Source organism: Echinops telfairi, unplaced genomic scaffold (genome assembly GCF_000313985.2).
Source record: "Echinops telfairi isolate 266 unplaced genomic scaffold, ASM31398v2 ScPeMD7_8;HRSCAF=38, whole genome shotgun sequence".
In the NCBI taxonomy this organism is placed as follows: Eukaryota; Metazoa; Chordata; class Mammalia; order Afrosoricida; family Tenrecidae; genus Echinops; species Echinops telfairi.
The window spans coordinates 14,503,051-14,516,195 of NW_022103905.1; the positions used below are offsets into that span (position 1 = coordinate 14,503,051).

Here is a 13,145-nt window from a genome sequence, read left to right on the forward strand (position 1 = left end):
AAAAAAAAAAGGAAGATCAAAAAAATCGACATATTCAGATAATGGTGTTAGCAAAAAGTACTGACTATACCATGGGCTGCAAAAGGACAAACCAATCCGTCTGGGAGGACATACAGCCAGAATGCTCCTTTGAAGGAAGTTGGGAAGACCTCGTCTCTGTTACTTGGCATATGTCATCAGGAGCTACTAGTCGGCATGCTGCATAAAGCAGTGTGTGGAAAAATGCAATTAAAAGGTAATGGAATTTTCCCAAACTTTAAAAAATTCTCCTCATAAAAGATTAGTGAAACGGAGGGGTGCCCTCAGTGAGAGGGCTTGACAGAGTGGCTGCAACAGCCGGCTCAAACAGAGGAGTAAATGCGGGAACGGTCAGGACGAGGCAGTGTCTTGTCCCATTATCCGTAAGGTCGCCAAGAGCTCAAACAGAGCCCCCGGCATCTAAGCATGAGAATTGGTGTCAATTTTAGAGCTACAGCTGGGATAAGTTTGACAATGACTACTCAAAAGATCAGACAGGAACTTTAGGGGTGGCATAAGTTGATGTAATGGGGGAGCAACAGTTCAGAAGAGAAGGGTGAGAATGGCTGCCCAACTTGATGCAGAATCAATGCCGCTGAATTATGCATGTCGAAACTTAATTGGGGGAGGCTTTTCTGTGTATGTTCTCAACATTGACAAAATAAAAACAATTAAAAGCTGATGTATAGTTTAAACCCTTCTCTAACAAACCTGCCCAATTCTATCTAACATAAGCTTCAGGTAGGACAATATGCTGGCATTATTCAGATTATTGCCATTGCAACTACATTGGTTCTATAGATGGCAATATTTATTTTTAAGCAAAAAGGCTGTGCTAAATAGATGTGGGGAGCCTAAAGTGGGAGAGGGAGCAGTAACTGCTGGAGACAACAACCTAGGTCCTATGAAGAATCTTAAATACAGGACACCTGAGAAATGTAGTTTTAGTTTTCGAGTCTTTATACCAAAACCAAATCCACTGCTGTCCAGTCTATGCTGACTCAAAGAGAAGCTACATGGGGTTCCCGAGACTGTAAATCTTTATAGAAGCGGCGAGTCTTATGGGTAGCAGTCACCCACCATGCCACCAGAGCTCCCTCATCTTTAGAATGTTGTGAGCAGGGGTTGCGAAGGGTTAAGAGCGAGTGTTACATGAGCCAATCTGTGGTATCAGCTCCAGCAGTTTTATTCACTGTATTTTATATTGAGTGTTCAACCTATCCTTTTCAATCTTATCTTCTTCACCTATCCATATCTAATTCCCTTTTTAAGTCTGATTTTCTCCAGTCTTCTCAAATCATTCCAATCTATGTAGCATTTAATTTTTTCATCACCTAATTTTATTTCATATGTGCCTTACATCCTCACTGAGAAACAAATGCCTCGAGAGTATAACTGTGAAATGCCAGCCACTGCGTACTTTTCATCCTGTGTATGTGTTTGTCACGTCGTTTAAAGAATTGAACAGGACCAGAGAGGACTGAGATACTGTCTCATTTAGCTTTGAATTCTTCCAGAACTTCATGAGTATTTCACATACAGAAATGTAATTTATATTGAATTAAATGACCTGTAGGTATTTCCTGGACTCCATCCCTCCTTGTGAATTTTAGTTAAATCCAATCTACCAAAAGAAAAGGGAAGTATTTGGTCGGGGGTGGGGTGGGGGTAGGGGGGATGGTGTCCTTTATTATATTTTCAACTGGAAGTGAGTTTGTGTACTTTTGATAGGCCTGTATCAGTAGCATGGTAACTATATAATATGAACCACCTAATTTTCCATCCCTTTCCATATTCTAAAACCTACTGTGTACTTTGACAATTTTAAAATCATTGAAATTTTAAAATCATTTACTGTAAGACCACCCTGAGCCTGGAAATATTTAGAAGGGAGCTATCGTGGTCTGAGTTCAGCCTTGAAGGAAGAACCTTACATATGGGCCTGCATATAGATACTTAACTGGAGAGGTAATATAGAGTCGCTAGGAGCCCTGGTGGCATAGTGGGTTATGCACTGGGCTGCTAACCACAGATCAGCAATTTGAAACCACCAGCCACTCCTCAAGAGAAAGATGAGGCTTTCTATCCTATAAAGAGTATAAAAAAAAAAAAGTTAGTCTCAGAAACCTAAAGGGGCAGTTCTACCATGTCTTACAGGGTCACTATGAGCCAAACTTGACTTAAAGACTGACTGATTTTGATTTAGATGGTCACTAAGGAGTCTTAGTGGTACAATGGTTAAAGCACTTGGCTGCTAAATGAAAAAGTTGGCAATTTGAACCTCCCAGCAGCTCCATGGGAGAAAGATGTGACAGTCTACTGTACAGATTTATAGCCTAGAAAGGCCTGTGGGGCAGTTCTGTCCTATAGGGTTGCTATGAATCAGAATCAACTCAACAGCAACAGGTAGAGAGGGCTCACTCTTAAGTTAGAACAACAATCATCCCAGGAGAGCAGCAGTGAGAGACCAACGGAGTCGAACAGGGAAGGCTGAAAAGCCAACACAGGGCCCAACACTGAGTGAGCTGATTACCATCATGGGCACCTGGAGCTCAGTCCTGCTAAAATCTTGTGAGGAATGCCAGGGGTGCTCTCCAGGACTGTGAGGTGGGTAGACAGGAAGTAGTATTTATGTATTAGCTTCCTCCCACCCTGGGTTAGGGGTGCCTCAGAGGGTGGTCGTTGCCCTTGCCACTATAATTAGGGAAGCGATAAGAACTAAATCTGACCCTCCCAACTGTTCTTCTCAGCTATCTTTGAAATTAGGGGATGTGAGGCATGGCACAAAATGTTGGATAAAAATATAGCCTTAGTCTAATATTGTCAGATGTTCCTACATCTCTGGATTTAACTCAGAAAATTATGCCAGGGGGCGTCACAGTAGATAATCAAACAACCTCGTTTTGTTTTTCTAAGCTTCTCTAAATTTACTCTTTATTCTTTCTAATTAGATTTCTTTTCCCAGTTCCTTCTATTATTCCTGGGATTGATGCTACTGTGCTTTCCTGATTGTTCGGTGACTTACTTTCACAGTCTAGCCTTCCACTCGGAAAGAATACAAATTCTTTTCCTAGTTACTGAGTTGACAGGCAGTATTCGCTACAATTTCTGGTTTAATAATTGCCTCCAAGATCAATATTACAGGACTTATGACGTGTAGTATTCTCAAGAGCCTGTAAATTTCTTCTTCAACCCAATAATTTTTTTAAATCATTTTATTAGGGGCTCATACAACTCTTATCACAATCCATACATACATCAATTGTGTAAAGCACATTTGTAGATTCATTGCCCTCATCATTCTCAAAACATTTGCTCTCCACCTAAGTCAACCCAATAATTAACTAGGGAAAGCATTTTAGATTTTCAGTTAGGTTAAAATAAGTGTTATTAATTTTGAGAGTTGCTGCTAAAATATTGCTTGCCATTTAAGAAAAAAATACAAGCCTGAAAACATAAAGCACCCAATTTTCCTCGAAATCATTCTAAATCCTAGGAAGGATTTTATCTTGAAAAAAATATTTGATATAGTTTTCATTTAAGTATAACAATATGTACATCCATTAAGTAAAACAACATGTATATGCTGACAGAATGTTATGAAGGGATAAAACATAAAAATAGATCAAATGTTTACATAAATATTAACTAGGGCATTTTAAAAAGTCTTAAGAAATAACTTTCCTAATAAAATCTGATGTGTGCATTTTTGCAAACCTTCCGAATTCTACATGAGCAAGCACCTAACACCGACCCAAGGACTACATTTTAAGAAAGTGCTAACTCTGCAAGAAAATGAGTTCTTCCTGCTAGTGACCCCATTGTGAGAGGGAAACGTTGGTTATCCCGTTATTTTCAGGCAAACCAATTATTTGTTTAGATTATAAATTTTACTTTCCACTTAGAAAGTCCAAAGTAGCAAAATTATTTAAATGGAATAAAATATAAAATAATCCAATAGTTTCAAATTTATAAATGTCCTGTTCCTCTAGATATTTTGACTACAACATGGGCACTTCCTCAGGCTTTTTTCATGACTACTATCTCCTGGCTTTGATTAACTCGTGGAATAAAATAAAATTACACAAACACATAATTAAAGGATGGGATAAAATGGCAATCTACAGTATGCTAAGTACTGATATAGAGACTTATGGACCTATAATACAACATTCTGAACTCCAGTAAAATCCTAGCCAGGACTTTGACTTTGAGGTTTCATTGTTACTTTTTTCCTAGCCATGAAAAAAGTGGTTCTCTTAAAAAACATGTGCTTCTGGTGATAGAGCCCCTAAACGGGGGTGCTGGCTTGGATGTGGAGCAGAAGCCCTGCACAGCCTGACTCCAGGGATCACCATTCCCATAGACCCAGATGGCCGTCCTAATCTAGGAAATTCTCGTATCCAAAAACCAAACCAACCCATTGCTATTGAGTAGAGTCTTAAATCACAGTACTCTACAGGACAGAGTGGAACTGCCCCACAAGGTTTCTAAGGATTTAATTTTCAGCGAAACCCCAAAAACTCAATGCCAGTGAGTGTGTTCCAATGCACAGCTACCCTACAGGACAGGGCAGGACTGCCCTGGGGGTTTCCATGACTGTAACTCTTCATAGGATTAGAAAACCCGCATGCAAAAACGTAAAATTCTGGCACTCGAGTTAAACGAAACAGCTAGAGAGGCACCCTAACACTATAACCTCAACCATTTAAAAAATATTCTAGTAGTGAAATTTTACAAATGTGCATATACTACATGACTGTTTACATGATACAGAATGTTGGGTATGTACGGAAGTGGTAGGATGTATTAAAAATGCAACTTCATTGCCTTATCTCAAAATGATTTTCTCCTCCATGTTAATCATCTTAACAATTCCAAGACTCACTTTTAATTTCCTCCTCTCTATTTCCGCCTGTTCTTCCTGGTACAATTCTTGTCGCACTTGCTCCAAGTCTTCCTGCCGCCTCAGCATTTCTTCTAACTTCTGAGCCAGCTATGAAATTCAAAACACACAAATGTGAACAGGAATCAAATTCTCCAATTAATATTTCAGAAAGCCTCATAAAGAAGTGATTAATTTAATACCGCATTCCGAAATTGTGCTCGTTTTTCCTCAGACTCTTGAACTTTGGCTTTCCGATCTTCTTCCCTCTGCTTCTGTATATTGGCAAACTCCCGAAGTTTCCTGTTTTCTTCCTCCATCTCCTCAAGTTTCTTTTGTTTCCAGAGCGCCTGCTGCCTCTGAAACTCTTCTACATACCTTCGAGTCGCATGCATCTTTTCTAACTTTTGTTGTTTTTCCCTAGAAAACAAAAAGGCGTACAGTTTCATAAAAACAGATTAACAGTTAAGTGAAAAGAGCTATTTCCTTCCATTGAAAATAATGTGGCAACAAGGGCTTTCATCTTCACAATGTGTTCGTTCATTCATTCATTCATTCACATAACAAACACTTAGGGTGTCTACTGTGTGCCACTAAATATAAAATCAGGTGTCAGTTTTCTCTGGGTGAAATGATAATGAAGCTTTCTGCTTGATTATCATTTCAGAAAGGTCACAGCCTGTATGTCACTCTACACTTAAGCTGTCTGCCAAGGAAATGTATCAGAAAGCGTGTCTTCTGGCACCTAATATGGGTGTATTAAAAAAAAGAGATTCAGCAATTCAGAGAACATGCTAGCTAAGATGGCAAGAGTTGGTCTCACGTCATGTAATGAGAGCTAACATTCATTGAGCACTTACTGTGTCTCAGGCACTGTCCTGAGTGTTCTAGATCCTTGACCACAGGACGGTGGTCAACTTTAACAATTTAGCCAGGTAAGAAAGTTGGGACACACTTACAATTGGTCCTCTTCATAGATTTTCCTGACAATTTCATCAATCATGAGTTTCTCTTTCAGCAGCTGCTTGTAAGCTTCCTGCTTTCTTATCTCTTGTTCTTCAAGTTGCTTCTCCAAGTCTTCCTGGTACTGGGCTTTCTCTCTGTTTCGTTTGTCCTCGGCGGCATTCTCTTCCTTTACTGCTCTCTCATGCTCTTCCATCATAGTTCTAGCTATTTCAGCTTCCCGTCTCTATTAAAACAAAATGTATCTTTCTAATTTCAAGTGGGACTCTAATGCTATAAAACCTGTACCATAAAATATTTTCATCTGTCTAGATAAGATGCGGAGCTAAGTCACAGTCATTTGGAGGGTCTGGGTGATGAGCCACACCCTAAAGAGGCTTTTGTAGTCCTTCAAGTAGCTCCTTGAGGGAAATCTGACAATAACAGCTTCATGTTTGAAAGACAATGGGTAAAAGTACAAGTACTTCAGTAATAGCCATTTCAATGACTGCGGCATTGTTGTTGCTATTAACTACTGTCCAAGAGGTTCTGGCTCATGGCCCTTTCCCACTGCCGCCAAGTTGACTGAACTCATAGCAGCTCTGTTTTGGGTTTCTGAGACTGCAAATCAGTATGGGAGTAAACAGCCTCAACTTTCCTCAGGTGCTGGTGGGCTTGAACCGCCAACCTTGCACTTACAAGAGAATAAACACTGCCAGGTCCCGCACCATCCTATGGTACTATGCATCCTTTTTTCCTCTTCATAAGTTGCTCTAGGCAGCTGTCTTCATTTTCAGCTCCATTGTGTATCCGGTTCTACTTAAGCTGGTTGGTACCGCTTTCTTATAGGTCTGCTATTGAATGGCTACAATTCTTAAGTTTCTCTTGCCCATACTTCATTCATGTTACTGCCCTTTATGTTTTGCTTAGCCCTTGAATCTCCTTTTCTTAGTTATTAAAGGCCCTTCGTAACTACTTTGACTAAAAGTGCCCGTCACTCTGTTTCCTGCAGTTTTGAATTAACTCACGATCATTACCCCTGAGTTAGAGACAAGCCTGCTTGTTGGATAGGTTAAACCTCTCAATTCCTTTTGAGCATTTTCAAATCATTTAGACAAAAGCAAGCTTCACGTTAAATGTACAAATCGTCTTAGGAGTCGAGCTAAAATGTCTACGACTAACTACTTGACTAACCTCAAATCCCGGTAAATCCTGGGTCAAAAAGGACATCGTTTGTGTTCTACTTTATTTTTTAAAACTATATGGTGTAGAAAACGGTCCCCCACCATCTCCTGCCACCTACCACACCATGCTATTTATCACTCTCTACTTTCTCTATACAAATACAAACGCGCACATTTCACACAAATGCATGTATCATTTATAACCAGCAATGATTCTGATTTGGTACCTACATGTATTGCAGAGCCCAAGAATTTTGATATCATTCCTCTAATCATATGTGTCTACTGGAAATATGTGTACATATATATACATATATGCATAGACAGTATTGATGTACACAAATATGTATATGTGCTAATATATATATATATATATACACATATACTTTTAAAAGTAAAACGTATATGATATGAATTATTCCCCAACTTGATTTTTCTCCAACATGTTTTTGTTTTATTTTTTCCCTCTCCTTAGCTTGTAATGTATTCTGGCCAACTTTAAAAGCCAGAACATTTACCACGCCTTCTTTCTCTGACAGCTGTACAACATCTGTGAAAGGGACCAGTAGAGAGGGAATCCACCACCATCTACATGCTAACAGGAAACAGGGACGGGAACTGTAATCCCTCAGCAAGACCGAGCTGTCTATGTTTGGCCTCTCTGTGTGATAATGACAGTTCAGTTCAAGAGAGCACGTGCACCCTGCTATTGCTCTGCTTTTCCTCAATGAACTCAAATGTATATTTATACTGTGCAACATTACTGATGAGTATGTCTGAGAGTTCTTTGACCAAAAGTATAACTCTTACTCTAAACGTGGAAGCATTTCAGGAGTTAAAAAACAAGGGGTGATTGAACTGTGGAATAGTAATAAAATGGTTGGGGAGTGAGGTGGGGGGTGGAAGCTGGTCATGGCCAACGGTTTCCCATGCCCGGGATGAAGAGAGCGGACATCATTACCCAGGACAGAGGCTTAGGAAAGGAGGAATGGACACAGGAAATACTGAAAGAAAGTGAAAAGAGGGGGTTGCAATGGCTGAGCTGAAACAAAATGTGTTTATAAATTGTTAAGTGCCAAACTCATGATCTGTTCTGTAAGCTTTCACATAAATTATAACAATAATAAAGAACAAAAACCCCAAGGGGCTAAAAATAGAAATAGAAGAAAAGATGACCATAAAAAAGAGGTTTCTAATGTAAAATGTTTACTCTTCAAAACATGGAAAATGAGTAACATTCTAAAATAACTGGTCATACCAACAACTTGTAGTACACTAACTTGTCGAGAAGTAATTTATTACAGACAACGTGGGAGGTCTGGCAACCGCACCCTCCACATCCCGCCTCAAAGGCTGGCAAGGCAACCGAGTCATATAAAATCTTCATTTCCTACACTTTAAGAAACTAACATGTAGACAAGTTTTTTCAATATAGCATTATAAATTCTTTATATGATGTCATAATTTTCTAATTTCCCCCCAAGATAAAGCTAAAACCATAAAAACGAGAAACATAGTTACCGTTTGCTCATATTTAATAGCATCCTTTTCAGCAATCTGAGCCGCCCTTTCTTTATTCATGTAAGCTGCTTTTAATTTCTTCTCTAATTCTCTGAGTTCAATACTGTTTAAAACAAAGAAAGAAAGAAATTTAAATTTGAGGACCATATTTTTCTTACTACTATTAAGTATAATCTATTTCTGCATTTTAAAAGATTTTTTCTAAATGTGCTGTGTATTTAAATATTTTTGAAAAATATCCTTTTCTTTCTTCAGCCAAAGAAAAATCAGAACATGTGTGGATTACAATGATTTTCTGCACAATAATTATTTCCAATAATCATCACTCAACTTTTTGTGTGCCAGTGTCTCCCTGCTACCTCAAATCCCACCCCCACCCCCACCAAAAAACCCTCAAACTCAATACTATTGACTTCATTCCAATTTACAGTGACCCTACAGGACAGGGCAGAATTTCCCCAGGGGTTTCCAAGATTGTAACTCTTTACAGGAATAGAAAGCCTCATCTTTCTCCTAAAGAAAGAATTGGTGGCTTCGAACGACTGACCTCACAGTTAGCAGCCCAACACATAACCACTATGCCACCAGGGAGCCTCCAAAAAAAAAATAGTGTTGAAATTCCAACCTTTAGGGTTTTATGCTACGTAAATGTGACCATATCAGTAGGGCATGTCGCAAACCGATCACTTCCCTTGACTTTAATGATCTTTGATTCCTATGTAGCTGTTTTGGGTTTTTTTCCAATGAAATCACTTAGAGAAACCAAGGTACCTGTTTTCTCTTACTTGTTGCCTCATCTTCTCATCCTTTAGACATTCATGTTTTAGTCTTGCCAGTTCTGAAGCCAGTTTTTCTTCTTGTGCAAGCTGGCGTTCCCTCAATCTTTTGTTTTCTTCTGCCTGAATGAGAAAGCAATGTCAGGTATTTCTCCTCCAAATCATTTTCTGCTTAGGTTTGGATGAGCTTGTTTAATGATATAAAACCACAAGTGTCGCAGGAACTAGGGCTGATTCTCTTGTGCCTTTCACAGCTGATCGCATATCAAGAGATGCTGCTTAGTACCCCACAGTTCTTCACTGTACACCCTTAAAACTGGCTATGTCATTCTTCACATGAAAATGTGAAAGTGATTTTTAAATTCATAATGTTCTTTCAAGAAATACTTTTCAAGCTTTTTAATAAGAAAAACTACACATTTCAACCAATATACCCTTAGGTAGCCATCAATCATCTTCAATAATATTTTGCCAATCTCTATTAATCTACTCTCCCACTATAATCTTGTTTCCTTAGACTTTTCTTTTGCTAGACTATTTTAAAACAAACCAGACACCATGTTATATACTTACCGGGTATATAATTCAGTGCTTTTTACATCCAATTTGATCCAACAATGCAATCTGTGCTTGATGAGAATTTTGTTCTAGGTCACAATGATGACATGAACACACTAACAATAACCCCTGTCCATATTCAAGTTTCCTCGATTGCCTTCTAGATGCTTCTTTTTCTGGTAGGTTTCATCAAGTCAAAAGCCAAACAAGGTCCTCATGTTACTAAAATGTAATGATAATTCCCCTACTAAATGCCATCGAGTCAATGCCGGCTCATAGCAACCCTGTAGGACAGGAACCCTGAGGTGCCCGTGAGTTTCCAAAACTGTACATTTTTATGGGAGTAGAAAGCCGTGTTTTTCTCCCTAATTCCCCTTAAGTCATTTTTCATTCTGTAATTATTATCCTGTCCTTTTCGTTCAAGTCATTGACTTGTTTCAGAAATCAGGTCTCATAGAGAAAACTCTACAGTCTGAATGAACTGGTTTATTCCTCCCTAATATCACCGGTTTCTCATTGATATTCCCTGTAACATGGTAGAAACCTCTAGAAGCATGACTGCATTCTGTATTTAGGGAAAAGTACCTTACAGCCTTTTTTGTATATGTCTTAAGCATCACATTTTGAGGCACACAGTATTATAAGACACTAAATTGGGGTGATTTGCTATACAGCAACTGAAAACCGATACAGGTGACTTTCCAAAGTATCAAGGTCAGGAAAGACAAGGAAAGACTGAGAAATCCCCAGAGTGGAAGGACTGGAGGAAAGGACGAAGACAAAACAACTGAATGAAATTTGAGTTTTAGGAACAGAAAAAAAATGCATTAGCAGAAGAACTGGTGAGATTCGAGTAGCCCTGTAGCATACTTAACAATACTGCCAAAACAACCGAAGAAACCTGCCACCAAGCCGATTCTGGTTCACGGGACCCAAAGAGTACTGTATCATGGCTCATTTCTTCACGTGGCTAACAGTTTCATCATTAGGTGAGTTGTAAACATAAAGGGAAGTGGAGTGAGGATAGAAAAATTCACTGTACTATTTTTGCAATTCTTTTGTAACTTTAAAATTATCTCAAAATGTAAGATGAAAACATGCAAACAAACCCAAATTTGCCTATGGAAAGACCTGGAGGCAGGACAAACCAATAGCAATCAGCACACTGAGCATTCAAGAATGTGGTCTCTAGATATTTCCACGAAATGGTGACAAGGCTGCGTGGCACAATGGCTGACTCTAGAACATAGATGAGAAGAACCTTGCACATTTTGTTTTGACAAAAAGCAAGAAAATTATTGGCGATTAAACGAATTTTGTCAAAAGGCCACCAGACCAAACGCACTGCCACGGATCTGATTCTGACTCACACTGAGCCCACAAGACAGAGTAGAAGTGGCCCAAGACGGTAAGCCTTTATGGGAGCACACGCTCCTCATCTCTTCCCTGAGGAACAGCTGGTGGATTGGAGCCTCCCCACGGAATCCACTGCCATCCAGTCAATTCTGCCTCATAGTGACCTGGTAGGGCAGGCCCGGGTGAGTTTCCAAGACTGCTAAATCTTTGTGGGAGTAGAATGCCTCATCTCTCTCCTGCAGAGCAGCTGGTGGTTTCGAAATGCTAACCTTGAGGTTAACAGCCCAATATGTAACCCCCACACCATCATGGCTCCTTAATTAGCAGTCTGAAATGTAATTCACTATGACATAAGGACTCCTTTGAGAAGGACACACAGAAGGCATTTTTTTAAAAATCCATTAAACAAGGATTCAGAAAGAATAACTGGTTCAACCCCGTGCTAAGAATTTCTCTCTCCACTACAGGTTTACTAAGTGAAAATCTACATTTTAACAAGATCCTCACATAAAGATCCATAGAAATTATAACGTAGATTTTGAATCCGTGTATCAGGGGTGAAGAGGCAAATTCTCAGCAATCAAACTGGAATGAAATAATTTGACGTACTGATGAAAAATGAAAAGAAAAAAAGTTTCCCAAATGATGTAGGGTGACACGAATGGAAAGTAACTAAGGCACCATTTTTCACTATGAAAACTAACCATTGATCTCCCTTTACAAGTAGAACTGTATTTCAGGGTACAAAATATCTTGGTTGATAAAGGAAGGTTCTTTACTATGGAATTTCAGCTGATTACATGAGAAAAGGGGAATTTTTTCCAACTTATTACATGTGTAAAGAATTATAAAAGCACTGTTTGCAACCACTCAGGAAATAAGATTCACTGGTGAAGCAATTAGATGAGTTTGACTGGGACCTTTCAAATGGAGTAATGAGGCTCTATTATTAAACCTAATCATCAATGTTAGCATCTGAAAATGAAGACACCAGAGACTGTATCCTGTGTAGCTGTAGTGCAGTTAATGACTTAATATGGCCCTTCTAGTCATAGTCCTTAATTTTGGGAAATACTGTAAATCCTATCCTCTATGCCAATCTATGGTTATAGTCAAATTCTGCAGAGTTGTCTGCTATGTTAAGGAGGCAGGATCAGGGTGGGACACATCTAAAGTTGCTGCCTTACGAAAGGATGTGATTCAAGTCAACAGTTTCTGTGGGATGTGGTCTGTGGGGTGCTCCGGTATAGTTGCCCCCTCCCTCTGGATTCTACAACTCACCTGTCTTCATCTGACTTCTGGTTCTTGGAACTTGAGCCCAGGGCCTATTGTCTGACCCGATTCATTGCCTTCCACCGTCTTGTGAGCAATCAGCCTGTTGTCAACACCTGCAGCCATGTGAATCGGGACAGGTCTCCAGACTGATGCTTGACCCACATATGTAGGACGTAAGATCCTTCACAACCACACAAGCTCTTGCTCTGACACTGGCAACAAGTAGTCTATTGCCTGACCTGATTTGCCAGCTTCCGTGGCTCAAAACGCCAGCGGCCTGCTCTCAGACTTGCCAATGCTGGGTTCCTCAGCCCTTGCAACAAGGAGCTCTAGTGGCGCAGCCAAGAAAGTATTAGACAGCTAACCTCAAGCTGGGCAGTTCAAACCCACTAGCGGCTCCACAGGAGAAAGATGAGACTATTTGCTCCCTCAAAAACCATATATTGGGTCACTTTAAGTTGGAATGGACTTCATGGCAGTGAGAATGGTTTAACTGGTGTTTTCCCCTCCAGCTTCTGTGACAGCAACCTGTCACCTGACTTGATTTACTAAGTTCCAAAGTCCAGCGAGTCAGCAGCCTACCACCTGACCTGCATATGTGGGTTTGTCAGTCGCCCAACCACACGAGTC

The 13,145-nt window shown here is 39.7% G+C and overlaps 1 protein-coding gene across 1 annotated transcript in view; it reads right to left on the minus strand.

The window, feature by feature from the left end:
* The window catches only part of MNS1 (meiosis specific nuclear structural 1), a 35,864-nt gene that overhangs the window by 11,926 nt on the left and 10,793 nt on the right, over positions 1-13,145 (minus strand). The window contains exons 3-7 of the mRNA XM_045286471.1: positions 9,322-9,449; positions 8,551-8,653; positions 5,863-6,092; positions 5,107-5,323; positions 4,907-5,014 (exon numbers count right to left, since the gene is read on the minus strand). Coding sequence (XP_045142406.1) covers positions 4,907-5,014; positions 5,107-5,323; positions 5,863-6,092; positions 8,551-8,653; positions 9,322-9,449 — 786 coding nt within the window. The remainder of the gene's footprint in view (positions 1-4,906; positions 5,015-5,106; positions 5,324-5,862; positions 6,093-8,550; positions 8,654-9,321; positions 9,450-13,145) is intronic.